Raw genomic sequence first — 16577 nt, forward strand, 5'->3', positions numbered from 1 at the left:
CTACATTACTCATCTATGTGTAGTTTGACCAAGTTACAAGATCTGTTTCCAGCCCCTCTACATTTCCTATTTAGGCAGTCTGGTGTTTTTTTAATTACTTTTTAAATTGTATTTTATAGAGAATGTTTATGAGTGCATCATGAGAGTAAATATAAAACCATGATAATTTAATAACGTCAGGATCTGTCATTTCAAGATACAACCAGGCCTTTTTAATAACTAAATGGAAAAAAAAACCCCACCCTGTCACCAGTTCTTCAATATGTATGAAACCTTAAGATGTCAAGGGCTAATTTTTTTGCTCCTGTATAGATCAGTTAAGTTTCCTGTGATGTGGTGTACTCGTTAAGCTTAGCTTTATTTCAGATATTTAAAAAAAATTTCAGTGAATGCTACCTATATTTAAGCCCTTAAAATTTTAAGCAGCAAATTCTTAAAGCATCAGTATTTGCCTTTCTTCCTTTGAAAGTTCAATCTTGCAGCCTCTGCACTGACAACACTGAGTAAATTCCTTTACAGAAGTGCTAAGATGGAAGTGACCACAAAGCACCTTTGTAGTAAAACATTATTTTGAACTCATTTTAAAATGCTGCGGGAACACAGACACATTCCCCTTTGCTTGAAGAAACACACAGTTCTCAGAATAGTCCTTTTTACTGTGATTTACAATAAAAATCATTTACAACATATTCATGAAAAATAATGCCATTTGGAGTCTGGCACAGATGTTTTCCTTTATCAAAGAGGAAGCTAATGTAAAATCCTTTTTCTCCCTAAAAGACTTGGTAAAGTAAATTAAGCATTTTTTTTAAAAAAAAGGAAGTCCCTTTAGAAAGTCTACTTTACACAACACTAATAAATCAGCATGCAGGCAAACTTATTTAAACTGGACCAGCAGTGCTTGAATTTTAAAAAAATAATAATAATCATCCCATGAGAGAGAAGGTAAAGGGAACTTTACCTACACCACAAGTCCTTTGGATATTACCGTTCAATAAGCCTGAACTCTGCTAGCAGTGGCAGGTGGTCAGAAGAGTTCTTTTCATTGGGAAGACCATTAACAGTCCAAAGATCTTTCTCTGTTACAAGTGCCAGCCTGCCAAGAAGTTTCAGACCTCCACAAAAAGAATCCTCTGCTCCTGTTAGAAAAAACAAACCAAAAGGCAGTGTTTATCAGTGTGGGCTAAGTATCACATGTTCATACAGATGTAGAAGGAGGAAAGCAGTATGGCAGCAATAATGCACAGTTGGTACTGTTCCATGCAAAATCACCAATATGACAGTTCAGAAATTCTTTTATGATTCTCAAAACAGAGTTTCAGCAGTAGACCTCAATGTATTCCTGAGGACACTGTTTTGTGGAGAGGTAAAAATAGAAATAAAAAGGAAAATGCATTTATTTGTTCATTGTAACTCCCCTGAAAAAGCCTCATATAATCCAATCCATTACTTTAGAAAACAGCATTGCCAAACAGAGCTGACACTTGCAAAGGTAAGTATCTTTTTAGAGTTACTGGTTCACATAACATTTTATTTCTGTATCCTAAGGCACACAGTTCCCCAGCAGGCAAATCATACAGAAACTTTTGCTCATAAGGATGAAGGTATTCGAGCTTTCTATTCCCTTTCATCAAAAGAAAGGGGTCTCCATTATCTCTTGCTACCTATAACTAAGGAACTAATAATTATATTCCTACAACCTAAGGAACCCACTCCCACCTCCTTCCCCAGATGGAACACCACACTGCTCATGCAAGAGTGAACACGACTCAAGCCTTGCAATTACTGCACACTTACATAGAATGGTTTGGCTTGGAAGGGATCTTATGGACCATCTTGTTCCAACCCATGGGCAAAGGACACTTTCCACTAGACCAGGTTGCTCAGAGCTCCATCCAGCCTGACCTTGGACACTTCCAGGGATGGGGCAGCATTGGTCCCAATACCCTGAGGAATGAGGAACTGATCCCTGAGGAATGCCACTTGTCTCCACCTGGATATTGAGGCATTGATGGCAGCTGTTTGTTTCCAGTCAATTCGTGGAGTGGTGCAGCCACCAAATCCATCTCTCCAGCTGCTGGGCAGGACCATGTCAGATGCCTTGCACAAGCCCAGGGAGATTGTTCAGTTGTTCTATGTTTCTATGTTTCTATATTTCAGTTGTTCAGTTGTTTCTATGTTTTACAATTACTGTAACCCTGCCACTCAAGGCCATTGGATTTGCCCATCATCAAAGAGCAATCAGCTTCAGCTCAGGTGGAGAAATTTCACTGAAATCCTTCCATGATGTGTAAAATTTAGATTTCCTGAGCTATGTATTCAAGTTAGACAACTACTCAGGAACCCTACCTATTGCTTTCAGAGTGCAGAGGTGATCCTGGGCAAGTTGAGTGCTTTCAGGACCAGTACAAACTGCAGCTGTAACTTTTGACAGAAATACTTTCTGTGTGAAAGTTCTCAGCAAATTCAGAGCTTCCTGGCTGACTCTGGTACTGGCTTCCCAAGAGATACTTTAAAGAACTATCCAGCAACTGCTGAACTCCTCAGAGAGTTCAACAGCTTCATCCTTTGCCATCTGCCAGCTTTCCAGCCCTTCAACAACCCAGCAGCTGTTTGCTGCTTTAAAGAAAAGCTTTTTTACTTCAAAGATCTCTTGGCAGCTCTAGAGCACATGTCCACCAGGTCTTGAGACAAATTTGTCATTTATCAGCACCTGCACATCTACAAAAGAGCAGTTTGTTGCCACAGAGAGCTTGTCTGCATGCAGTGGTTAATGTCACTCAGAACACTCAGCAAAACTCTGCCCTGCAGGACTCAGGTAGATACTGAACCCTGGTAACAGGAAATCCTGTCAGGTGGATTTTTTATACCAAATATTTGGATAAACATGACAGAATAAAGCATGAATATTTTAAAATAAAACCCTTTAAATGGAAAAAACCAATCCATGAGCCTAGAGCACATTTAAGATTCTTGTACAGACTTTGGCAGCTTTAAATACAGATGCCCAGGTCATTAGAAAACTGAAAATCCAAACCATGGCTTAATTTCTAAGAGCTTGCGAATAAAAACTATACTAGTTTAAAGTAGCTGGAAAATTCGAGTTTGGTTCCATTCTGTGCTCTGATGTGAGAACAATCTATTTGAAAAACAAGTGCAAAAAGAAAAAAGTGCTGTATCTCTGCTGGAGCAATGATGGTGCTAATGATGCAAAAAATATATAATGATGGTGCAAAAAATATATAAACAGGTGAATTAGGATTAAATTCTGTGCAGAGATGCATTCTGCAATCACACAGCACTCCATTAGATTACATGGCACTCAGAAGTAATTTAAATACTTCCCATATTGTGGTTTTTCAGTCAAAGCTTTTGTATTTGCCATTTTACATTAAGGTGGCATTTACTGTGCACGTTATGACAAATGAGACTTCTATGAATCGACTCAATGAATTTTAACAATCTAGTCTCAAGTTACAAGAGATGAAGGTGGTGTTTTCATTCCACATACTGAAAACAATGTTAATTTATAAAAATCAGTGGCACTGTACTCTACGGCAATGGAATCCAGGTTTCTTTGCTCCAATGCAGAGACATTTATGTGCTAGCACTGCACTGATGTTTGTTGATGGCATGAAACACAGAACTCAGGGGAGCATGGAAAGCAAACTGGTCAGAAGCACCCACGGAATGAGTCCCAGAGCAGTAAAGCATGGAGAAACACTGTGATACCCATCACGAAATTCCCACAGAGGTACCGCGACTTTCTTGCACCATCTGGTGACTTTTAGCTGCAACTGCAAACCGGAGAGTGACAGCTGGGCCTGTGCCAGTGACCGTGCTCACAGCAAAGGCCAAGAGTCTGTTACTGGGCAGAAATTACTGCAAGACAAGCTGAGAAGTAAATTGCCAGGAAACGGTTCGTTTATCAGTTTTAATGCACATCACAAATTGCTGTTCATTGTGTTGATCAGATGATTGGGAACACTGCCTTGCTGTAGGTCTGGCCTGCATTACTGACAGCAGTACTTCTCAGGTGCCACTTCCACTGCTGCTTTCCTGTACTTCCAGCTTGTCCCCAGGCTGAGACAGGAACCACAGAAATGTTCACTCAGATGAAAAGGGTGGCCCTGTGTGGCACTACAAGTCCAGCTGTGTTGAGCTTACCATGTTTCTCAGGTAACAGCTGATATTCAAAGCACTACCACGAACTTCTGAGGAACTTCACTTGCATGAAATCATCACTACACTTCTCTTACAACAGCAAACAAATATTCTTGTTGAGCATTTATGAAAATTAAAAGTCAGTTTCTTTACCTGGCTGGTCAGCAGTATCATCATTTGCTGCAGAATAGAAAATATAATCCACGGTGACAGCACTTCGGGAATGACAAGTTGTCACTTCTGGAATCCCAGTTTCAGGGAAGTAATGAGAATACACTGAAGACAATTTAAAGTGGTGCCGCAATTTTGAAGATGACCTAAAGAGACATCAAAGAAAATAATTTTATTTTCTTCCATTACCAAGAAGGAATAAGCAATGAAGAAATACCAAATAGTTCCTGGTTACAAACAAAATTAATTATCTGGACATGCAAACTAGTGTTTCTCTCCTGCAAGCCATCCTGTAGTCTTTTGTTGTGAGAGGCCTAAAACTCTGAAGGCAAAATGCAGGCAGCATTTTCAAATAAAATGCTGGTCAGAACTGGTTTAGCTGACACTTTACTTAATAGATAGCTTTGAACTCCATATACATTCTGTAAGCATTCACATGTCCTCACTCAGCAATCTCCCCCTGACACACAGGCAGAAATGTCCATGAAAGCAGCTTATATGAAAGCAACAAAAACACAAACTCATCTAACCAGACCCTTCAGCATAAAGAGAAATTCCGATTTTTAGAGCTTTTATCCTCCCCCAAGCAAGAGGCATCAAGTTCCAAGTTAGGCTATGCTTATATCTTTCTTCCACTCAGGCTCCCATTTTGTGTCTCCCCATCATTTGTCTGTTCCTCTTCAGTTCAGCCCATCTTGTCTCACCTGTCTTTTCAATCTTGAAAGCAAAATGCAAAACTGCACCTTTCAGCAAAAGAACTCCTGTCTCTCAGGAGTTTTGCTTCCATCATCTCTACAAATCATCCATCCCTCAGCTGTACCTGCCTCATCCTGGATTTTAAACCTAGGCTGCAATGTGTTCTGATTGAAACACAAGCAATTAAACAAAAAAATCAGCACATTACCTTGCCTGATTCAGAGCACAGACAAACATGCCAGTTGGTACAACACAGGCAAGTAGTAATTTCTGGTTTTGTTACCTGACATTCCTTTTAAGATGAGGTGGAAAAGCCCTGCAAGAAGCATTCAGCATGCTATGGATTTAAACCATAGCATAGGGCTTCCTATTTGTTATCTACTTCTTCTCTCAGAAATGCCACGAGACCTTTTTCATCACCAAGAATCACCAAGAGTTCTACTATGACTATCTGCAGTGATGCCAAGATGTCATTTCTGGTAAGAAATACCTGACTTGGAGCTTACCATCCCATACATACATTTAGGCATTTATTGCCTTCTTCTATGCCTAACTTTATACGCCTTTGCCAGTTTGGTAAATGCAAATATATTCTTGCTTTCAAAAAGCAGTTACATTTTCCTCCTCAGCATTCCAGCCATGGCTTCCTCCTTCTGAGTGAAAGTTGCATTACCAAATCCATAATACTCCACATTTCTCAGACTCAAAGAACTTAAACACTCCCACAGAACTCATGACAAGGAAGATTTTATGACCTTTCCAGTTCCTTTCCCTTCTTCATCCCAGTTTCACATTGAATTATAGGATTTTACAGATCCATAAACCAGTGTATCAAAAACAATAAAAAGAGAGAGAAGTGCCAGTAGTTCAGCAGCTGTATTTTTTTCCTCTCCCTCTTTTAAAAACATGGCTTCTGTAACTGGACTCAAGATCACATGTTTCTTGTAATGTCCCTACAGAGGATGATGTTCTGTTTATGTCAAGAAGTGACAAAAAATGCCAGAGGCATTCTTATAATGAGCAGACAGAAAGTCCTATCTAGACAGCACTGACACCTCAGCCCTGCATTCTGAAAAAATATCTGCAAATTCCTGAAGAACACACATTCCATTCTGCTGTCTGATCAGCCTTTTCATGTTTAAATGAACAATGATGCTTTTGCCAAAAGGGCAGACAGGGTTGGGTGATCATCAGGTACCCACAGCTGGAATCAGATATAAGTTTGGTCTAAAACCAAAACCAACCCCCAGGTAACCAGCCAAGGGCTTGCATATTTTTCCCCAATACATACTTTTCAGGTGCTATTACAATCTCCTGAGTGTTGTCTGGTTTTGCTGTTTCCAATTTTTCTCCTGCAAAATAAAAAAAAATTCAATTTATATTTAAAATAGGATATAAGTAAGACCAATGCTGAAGAGCTACAGAAAAGCTACAGTAAAAAAAAAAGTATCTTTAAGTACAGTTATTTTTTTACAGCAGGCAAGGTACAATTCACCTAGCAGAATTGAATTCTTCTGTTCCATTAGTAAAATCCCCTTTAAAGACTCTTTTATATTATGTCCCATTCATTTAAAATTTGTTTTTCTGTCAAAGGAAAAAATAGTGGATGAAAGATGTAGCCATACTCAGCAAGGAATCACTTGCTCTTCCCAACTGTTCCATGAAGTGCCAACACTATAATTCATAAACACTGAGGCACAATGCAGGTCCACATTATGTCCATGTGCTGCATCCCTTCACCTCCCTCTCCCAGTCACAGCACAGCTGGCTTTCAGGATGCAGACACGGGACTTTAAACATTGCACACCAATTCCTGAAGGGAAATTTCTAACTATTATCTTATAAAGATTCAAATTTGCAAAGTTTATGTGAATAAATCACTTTACACTCTAATGAGCCCAACAAGAAAGTTTTGTAAACTCAAGACTCACTGTTTTTCCCCCACTAAAACAGAACATATGGTTTTCAGTACTAGTTGAATGATGCTTTCAAACGCTCACAAAAATTCATTTATTCAAAAACTGACCTGCATTTTCTTCCTTTTGTTGCTGTTTTATTTCATATACACAGTTTTGTGAAATGCCTAATTTTTTGGGCCAAATTGGAATAGATAAGATTCTTTGTCCCCTTGGAAACTGTTCTTGTCCAGAGACCTGAGAAAGACAACAAGCTTTTTTCAGAAAAAAAATCTGATTTAAAAAACAACAAAAAAAAAGAAAACCCACTAAACAAACCTGAAATAAGTGAACATTTTTTGGTAAAGTTTAAAGAAAAAGGCCCAGCCCCTTGGAATAATTATAATGATTCAAATCCCTGTAAAAATAACACCCTTTATGTACATCCACTCTGTTTATCTATAGCAAGTTCTTTACAGGTACCCGATTTTTCCAGATGGTTCTTGTGACACTGAGACACTTCCAAGGACAGCACTGGCTCAGCACAGAGAGCTACCCAGATCAGCTGCAGGATGCTGATCCTTCTGGGAGCAGGTCAAGTCAAAGGGGGGCTTGAATCAAGTCCCACTATCAAACAACACCCAACAGGGCTATTTTTTTGGTCATGTTTCCTCATTTTATGTAGTTCAGTCACTCCTAATACATAGAATGTGACACATCCAACAGCTGCATACAAGAGCTCACAACAAGACATCTTTTATCATGGAACAGTTGAGATTCAGCATCTAATTGCAGCTTTGCTTTTACAATTACTGCAGTCACGAAGTTTATCTACAGTAAGAGTTATCTTCCCACAGAGCACACAGTAGGTTTTTTATTAAGTGGCTATTTTATCCTACTTAAAGACTGGGACACTTAAACACAGTGATAAAATCATCCAAACACAGTGATACAATTGTTCTGTGGATTCACTAAATTTCAGGAATGATTGTTGGTGAGTTTTTCCTTTCAGAATGGTGGGAGAGGACACAATATTCCCTAAGGCACAGCTAATATATCCAAGCTTATTTAACTGCAATAACTTTTGCTTTGCAGGCTGCTGACAAGGCACTAAGAGAGGCACTGCAATGGAAACAATCACAGCACCACCCAAATACTTCTCTTTAATCAGCATTAACCATTTTTTTGGTGAGAAGTGAGAAGCACAGCCTACCTTCCCTATAGCAAGTCCTTCATAATTTAACTTTCCTTCCTTTATAAATCTGTACAATGGAGAGCCAGGAACAGAATTGAAGTCCCCACAGATGATAATTGGGCAGAAAGAGCCATCCTTCTGAGGGGCAACACTGGCAATCTCTGCCAGGAGCATTGCAAGCTGGGTCAGTTTGATGTCCCCTCTCCTTGGGTTGTACAGTAGGTGTGTATTGGCAATACAGATGGCAGCATTGGCTTTACACTGAAATCTGGGCTGCAGCAGCAACACCAGTCCAACGTTGTCCCTGTCCAAGAGTGGGATATCACGGCGAAAAAATTCCACTGGGTTTGAGGAAATCAGGCTAAATTTGGAAGTTTTGAAGCAAATGGCACAGCCATCAGGTTTTCTGCCTGTCCTCATTTTATACTCACAGTGATATCCTGCAAGAAAGGCAATTAAGAACATAAAATACTATTGTATAAATAGAGATTTTAAAACAAACAAACAAACAAATCAGAAAGATCTCACGCTGTTTTCTCACATCACAGTCAACCCCCAGTCTGAAGTACCAAAGCCTGTGTGAAGTTCACAGAGACTTGTGCTCTTTTCCTTCTTCCCTAATCTGAGCTGAGGCAAGGCAGGACAGGAAACATGGTCCAATACCTTATGCAATGTGCAAACATCTACATACTCTAAGATACCAGTCATGCTCTTATCTCCTCATCTGGAAAAAAACCCAAACCAAAACAACACAGAAACCCCCACAAGGCACATAAAAGTGGCCTTGTGCATTGAAGTTTTTTCTGGATGCTACAAGAATGGCTTAGGAGTAATACCAGTGAAGCATTACCAATCAAAAGCCTTAATCATGCTAAGTCATTAGTCAATGTCTAAAATTATTCATGGAACAAAGGTCTCAAATGTATTTACATAATTATGCAATTATCCAGTGAGCAGCAAGTGGCAATGTTTCACCAAGGAAACAGAGACACTTATCAAATGACAGCACTGGAGTTCAAACAAGTCCATCTAGAAATAGTGATTTGCAATTTCTTCATTTTATGCAGAGGTGATTTAAACAAGATGTTATCTATTTAAGGGAAAAAAATAGATCTTGAAACAGTATCTATTTTTTGCCATTTTAAAATGTTCTCTGCCCTGCCTAGACCATATGAATTAATGAAGTACAGCCTTAGTGAAGTAGGGTGAGCTGACCTGAGCTCACACCAGTGCTGGACAGGGATTCCCATTCCCCTCTCGCAGATTCAGGCCATGTTGCTCTGGCCACTTGTTGTGGCACTTAGTGCTAACTCAGTAAGCTAACAGAAAACTAACCCAGAAAAATAAAATTAGTCTGGATAGTATTCTGCTGGACTGCTGGATTTCACCAGTGAGTGCCAAAACTATGCCAGGATAAGGGGCAGGACATGCATCTGGGAGCTAGGGATGGGGAAAGGAAGAGCTAAAGCAAGCTCCAGATCCTCCTGTACACTAGTTACAAGCTCTCTTGCCCCCAACAAGCCTGGCCTCACAGTGTTGTTTCACATTTCAAGGGGATTTCAATCAGTACTGCCATTACCCTCTTCTTTGCAAACACTCAATTCTGGGAGCTAAACTACCTCAACTAACCAAAAAAGAAAAAAGTATCAGTCTAGTGCTGCTCCTTTACCATGTCCTCCTGGCATCACACAAGAACCAGTGGAGGATGGAAGTGGGGCCCTGGGACTGGAAGGTGGTGCAGGGCATAAAAGATTCAAATCAGTTTAAACCACCATGGAATCAACCCTTAGCAACACATTCCTTCCATAAAATTACAGGAGAGATAGTGACAGGACAGTCTATTCAGACTGACTGACAGCATTTGTATAAAAACCTCATGAATATATACTGACCATGGATAACATTTAGTGCTAATATCTGGAAGGTTTCAAGGCAGAAAAAACATGCCCTTGAAGTGCTACCCAACAAGAATACTGGTAAAAAGGATTAAGGTGGTTTCAAGAGAGCACTTGATGAATTTGTAAAAGAGGATACACAACATTGTTGCATGTCATAGCAAAAGACTTGATTCTCTAATAGTACTAGTTTCCTCAAAAAGCCCTGAGTTCTCAAAGGGTAACAAGTTATCCCTGCAGGGGAGAAGACAATGTATTGGTCCTAAGAGTTTCATCATACCCAGGGATTCCAAACTTGACTTGATCTCTGTTCTGTAGTGGTCTTCTTGGACTTCCTGTAAGCAGAGCACCTAAGGCAAAGGTTTACAATTAAAATGTATTAGTAAGTACATCAAAATGTTACTACAGCATATCTCTGTTGGCCAGTCCGTACAGGTATTAAAAAAAGCAAACTCAGAAGGTTTTTGACTCCATAATCCCACAAAACAATTCACTCTTCATAGAAAATGCTCCCTAAGATTATGAAGAAGGCCCCAACTCCTCCTTTTTCAGACAGACATTTTCAGAGGTGAGATTCAATTGAATCACAATAGTAACTTGTTCCAACATTCTCAGCAGCTCAGGGGAAGGCTCAGGGAGAAGGGATGAAGAGGCAAATGGCACACTACAGGATGGAAAACAGGCTTCCATATTATAAGAACCTGAACCAAAGCTGAAACTCAAAATATTCATTTAAGAGAGCTCACAGAATCACTGAGTATTTTGAGTTGGAATGGACCCACAAGGATCATGGAGTCCAAGTCCAGCTGTGAGCTTCTCTGAGCCTTCCTCCAGCACTCTGCAGGAACACAGATCTACAGCCACCACTGGGATAAAGCTCCCAAAGGGGAATAAGTTACCCCTGCTTGCTGAACTGCAGCAACACATCCCACCTGCCCAGCTGTCATCAGCTCATTCAAGCTCTCAAGGGAGAGTCAAATCTCAAGCAACATTCTGAAATCTCTGCTTCACCTAAGGTTACAGTTCCAACCAATGAAAGTTTAAAATCTATGTCCTCTAGCAAGAAATTTCTCTGTGGAAAGGACACCTGCATCTGCCAGGGTCTGAGAGCAGCTGCTCCTCTCAGAAGCTATCCAAGGTATCTCATTGTAAAGATAAATGCATAGAGGATGTATAAATTTATTAGGAAGAAAGGAAGAGTTTGAAGGGACTTTAATTTCCAGATTCCTGGCTACATACTAACATAACTAATATAAATGGGACAAGGCTGTTTTTCTGTGGCTTCCCTAATACAACTATTTTTTTCAGTACTGTTTTTTGACACAAACAGGATGGATTCTATCACTGAACTTTTGTTGGTCTGAAAAATGACTGAAGCAACATTTTACTGACTTGACTTCCTGATTAAGACTTACAATAATTTATGTGAACAATAACATACAAACAAAAACAAACAATAAACTCTACAACCAACCAAAACCACAGAGGTGTTTTTCAGACCCCAGTACAGAGTAGCAGAATTTGCTACCTCAGTTAATCAGTTCTTAACAAATATCCACATGCTCATTTTCTACTCACATCTGCATCCAGCTCTTTGATTTCTTGTAGGATGTTGGGAAATCTGTATGTCCAGAATAGCAATCGCTGCCTGCAGTGTCTGTACAGGTGAGAGTTGTCTTCCAACAAATTCTGTGAGAGAATGTTGTAGGACATGACTGTAAAATCAAATGTTGCCTCACTTCCTGTGCTGCTTTGGTCAGATCCTTTATTTTTAGCGATTTTCATTGTTTTACTCTGCTGACAGAAATATTCCCAGTGTCTTTTGATGGTTCCTGTTAAAAGAATATCAAGCAGAAAAATGTTATGTTATAGACCATATGACTTCTTACTGCTCTTGGAAATCATTCTGACAACCATTTGTCTTTCAAATCTCTTAAATAATTCTAAAAGCTTATTCAATTAGCAGTGATTCAGACCCTCTGTTTAAGATAGATAAGCATCAGTAAAATTAAATAAAAAAAAATCAAACAAACCAAAACAAACAGCACAAAACCATTATATGCCCTGAATTTCAACTGCTTTGAAACTGGGGAACTGGCCTGTTCTAAGGAGATTGTTTCAATCAGACTACACCCCCTGCTCCTGTAGAAGGGCTTGCATAACTGGTGAGCCAAATCCAGTCTGTTGGGAGTCTCCCACTGCCTTGTGCCACTTCCTCATCAGCAGAGATGGTGTATGCCAGTGTGGATACACTCCTTAGGGCAGCATATGGGCACCTTGTTGATCTCTCTATGCATGACTAACAAAGGGTTAGGAATCCAGCAATCACCTCTACCGTGTGTACAGTCTGTAAAACTCAGCCATAAGCTGCAACAGGGTCTACTACAGGAGTCCCAAAACAAATAAAGAACCCAATTTTCCTCAGTGCGTTGAGAAATCAAGAAATTATTAAGTTTCAGAATTACCAAGAACTTCTGAAAAGACATCCTTTACCTTCCTGCCATTTTAAATTTCATACTTACAATTACTAGGAAAATTCATAATAACATATCTGCCCATCATTAAGCATCCAATTACTTCTTAAGAAATGTATTTCTCCACTTAAAAGCTCACTGAGATGCTTTTCACCCTTTATATCTGACCTCATCTGAGAGCAAGCTGAGGTCCAGTTATCTGTGCTAACAACCAGTGGCAGACTGCAGCTATAGCTGTCACCATCTGTCCTATTTGGGGAGTAATTTTCATTGCTGTGCTTAGATTATTGAGGACTTTACAGTGTTTGCAATGAATACTGCAAAGCTTTAAGTTCTGTTTCTGTGGTGGGAGAGGAGCCACATTGTTCCTCAGCAGGTATCTTTAACTAGCATCACCTTCCCAAGGGTGACTGGGAAGGACCACAGTGCCAACCACACCCTCAGATAAAGCCATCTGATAAAAGGCAAGCAGGGTTAACAGAGGACTCTGTAATCAAGGCACAAAGAAAAGTCCCCTCCTTTGGCTCCTGAAGATGAATATGTTTCTAAGCCTTATGGGTTTTTGTGTCCAAAAATCCCTTTGGGATGCTGATAGCATCTATTACCCTTTTTAGTCATAATACAATTTCCAGTTTAGTTTGCTAAGGAAGTGATTTATGCAAGAGGAAAACAATTTTGACTGTGTCCCCCTGTTTGTCTCACACTAGACAAAACTGTAAATATACACAAGACTCAGTAAAATATTTGGATGCTATGTACAAGATTGTATCTGTAACAAGCTAACACAGACACTTTGAAGTTTCATGGAAGTTTGTTACTAAGCCCAGTACACAACTCTGCACTTCCTCCTGTATTTATCTGGATAAGCACACGTGCTGCCTGCTCTGTCAGACGTGATCTGACACAAAACTTGCTACCATGCCAGTGGCAGAATACAGCTGTAAGAACAAAATCACACAAGCGCACTGGAAGCACGCACCATTAAAACTCAGTGCATTCATTCTCAGTTTTCTAGGTCACAGATAACACAACTGGTCTGGAAAGAAACCAGTTCAGGTCCAGTAGTGTTCATGAGCTTAGGTAGAGCACAAGGACTGAAGCTATACAACTGCCAGTCCAGCTCAGCCCTACAGCAAGTCAGCCAAATCTTTGCTTTCCAGAGCTTCCAAGTTACTGGTGACAGAGACACGAGAGAGTGTTGTCTGAACCAAGCTCAGGACTCCCCAGGTTGGGCAATCCCTCACACAAGTGACTGTGTTCCACTCTCAAGTGCAGTGAACCTAGTTCTGGTACTGTTTGACAGCACAAAATACAAATTTGCTGACTAAACAGCATTACAAAATTGGAGCATTTTAAAGACATGTTTCCCTGAGAGGGGTGCCAAGAAAAACAGTAACTCAAAAGGAGCAGGCACTACTGCTCATGTCTCTAAACTTATTTGGTGTATTCAGCATTACAAATAAACACAGCAAATGAGCAAAGAGCATCTTTTACCTTTCTTGCTGCCATGTTTTTCCTCATTCTGTGCTACAGAAAGACAAGATACTTCCTTCTGATTAGACAAGTCTGTTTGCTGTTCAGGAGTTGAAGTATCATCCTGGCCATAGAGTTTTCTCTTCTTTGTCAATGGTTCTTCTCCCTCAGATTTCATACTGGGGTTGGGGAGGTGAAAGCAACAACTTTGGGTGTAGTTATCAAGATGCCAAATGGAGTTGTGAAATTGTCTCCAAGTTCCAAAAAATGGAGGGAATCTCCAGTTTGCTGAAAAATCAGCTGAAATGGGGAGTGGAAAGGAGGCCCAGGGAGGATAGTGTCCGGCCCATCTCATACAGCTGGAAACTGGGCTGTTCAAGGCCAGTATCTGGGAGCCATTCCAGTGGGTGATCCAGTCTCTGCCCAGCCTCTGCACATGGCGGGGCAGCATGGAGTGTCTACCAAAAAAGCACAAGTGTCATTACTAGCACACAACTACATCTGCCTGTAGAAAGCTGTGGAGGCAAAGTCATCCTGCTCAGCCCTTACAGAAGATACTCTTTCTCTACAAGTTAATGCATACAAGATATTCAAACACTTATATACAAGGTATTTAAACATTTATCTAAATGATATGCAAAATGGGACTTTACAAAGTGATCTTGCATCCTTTACCCCCCTCAGATTTGTAAGTGACATTTAGTATCCAAACCCTATCTGTCTGAGTAACAATTTAAAATTTCTGCCTTGTTGAATTCAAGTGTCAGATCTTTCAAGCGCTCAGAGGAATGACCTTTACAAAAGGCCATTTTTGCATGCTGCATTAACTTTATCATAAGGCTATTTGTAAGGAATGAGGAGACCACTTTCCTGCAAGCTGTCAGAACTTTGTTTGGAAAGCCATGGATTTGGCTCAAATCCCAATGCCAACACAACAGGGAAATAAAGGTACTAAGTCTCGAGGTATCCCTAGCACCAGCTTAAGACTAAATCTGTATTCTTACTTCTCTTCCAGGAGAGCAAATCTCAGCTCAGCAACTAAAGCCATGAAAAAGGTGGGTTTTTTTTTTTTTTTTAGAAGAAAGAAATCTGTCGCTCAACAAGATAACAGGAAGGTAGGCTGAGTAACAATGATGTCTCAGATTCCTCACTGTTTAAATAAGGTATATTTTGAGCCTATAAGCAAAAGATATCAAAGCTTGGTATGCTTGAAGTTGCACTGAAGTGAGAACCTCCCAGCTGCCATTCAGCCGAGCAAATAAGCCAAAATACAGAATCACTGAATCACAGAACACGCTGAATTGGAAGAGACCCACAAGGAGTCGTTGATTCCAACTCCTGGCTCTGCACAGGACACCCTGAGAGTCACACCCTGTGCCTGAGAGCACTGTCCAAAGGCTCCCTGAACCCTGGCTGCCTGGTGCTGTTCCCTGTGCTGTTCCCTGGCTGCTCCAGTGCCCAGCCACCCTCTGGGTGAGGAACCTTTTTCTAATACTCAGCCTAAACCTGCCCTGACACAGCTTCAGGCATTCCCTCGGGTGCAGTCACTGGCACCACAGAGCACAGACCAGTACCTGCTCCTCCTCTGCCCTTCCTAAGGAAGTTGCATAGACTTCAGCCTGGAGGTCTCCCTCAGTCTCCTCCAGGCTGGAAATGACCTCGGCCGCTTCTAACATAGATTCCCCTCAAGGCCCTTCACCATCTTCGTAGCCCTCCTTTGGACACCCTCTAATCGCTAACACAACTCTCAGCAAAACCCACTTGTCCTCAAATAACCTTTTCCGCCACAGCGCACCAGATGTAGTCCGGCAGAGACAAAAACAAAACACCCCCCCGGACACCACAGCATAACTGTGGAGCAAAACGAGGCATCACTCCTTTACATAAACCCCCTGAAACACATGTTTTACAGAAAAGCACTGAGAAACTGCTCCCTCCTAACCCCGGCGCCCCCCACCCCCGGCAGCAGCACGCCCCATGCCGCGCTCTGTTTACCGCGGCCCTGCTCGGCCTAATGGCGGGCATTGACCACCAGCGGCCCCAGCCCCCGTTACCTCCCAGAGGGCCCGGGCCCCGCTGCCGGCCCCGCGCAGCCCCGGCGCCCCCCGAAGGGGTCAGCCCAGGGCAGCGCCAGCTCCGGCCGCCGCGCTCCGGCCGCCCCGCCACCGCCTCATCCTCCGCACGGGCTGCGGCCGCGCCGCGCCCTCCCGCTCGCTCCTGGGACTTGTAGTCCAAGGGCCGGGCCCGCGGCCATGTTTAGCCCGGGCAGCGACGCCGGGCCCGGCCGCCATGCCGGCCCCGGGCGGGTGACGCCCCCAGCCCGCGGTGCCCGCCGGGGGCCGCGCCCGCTCCGGAGCGCAGCTAAACCCGCGTGGAGGCAGCACGGCCGGAGCTGTGGAAGCGTTTAAATGGAGCTAGCACGGGGTTCTTGCATGTGAAAATCGCCAATCACTTGTTTTTAATTTTTTTTTAAAGTTTAATAGTAATAAAATGGTTATAAAAATAGTAATACAATTAGAGTAATAATAATTTGGACAATTTGAATTAGGACAATATGAGACAATAGAGACCAAGAGTTACGGACGTCCAGGTACCTTCTTCTGGGCAGCACGAG

General features: G+C 41.6%; 1 protein-coding gene across 1 annotated transcript; it reads right to left on the bottom strand.

The window, feature by feature from the left end:
• Nucleotides 1–339: 339 nt before the first annotated feature.
• Nucleotides 340–16311, bottom strand: ANGEL2 (angel homolog 2). The gene is made up of 9 exons (XM_054629500.2): nt 16018–16311; nt 13985–14421; nt 11595–11848; nt 10297–10366; nt 8140–8561; nt 7058–7184; nt 6323–6383; nt 4318–4481; nt 340–1139 (listed from the first exon to the last, which is right to left on the bottom strand). Exons 2-9 carry the CDS (start codon nt 14412–14414, stop codon nt 985–987), a joined length of 1683 nt encoding a protein of 560 aa, XP_054485475.2. The 5' UTR covers nt 14415–14421; nt 16018–16311; the 3' UTR covers nt 340–984.
• Nucleotides 16312–16577: the final 266 nt, after the last annotated feature.

Source organism: Agelaius phoeniceus, chromosome 3 (genome assembly GCF_051311805.1).
Source record: "Agelaius phoeniceus isolate bAgePho1 chromosome 3, bAgePho1.hap1, whole genome shotgun sequence".
Taxonomy (NCBI): Eukaryota; Metazoa; Chordata; class Aves; order Passeriformes; family Icteridae; genus Agelaius; species Agelaius phoeniceus.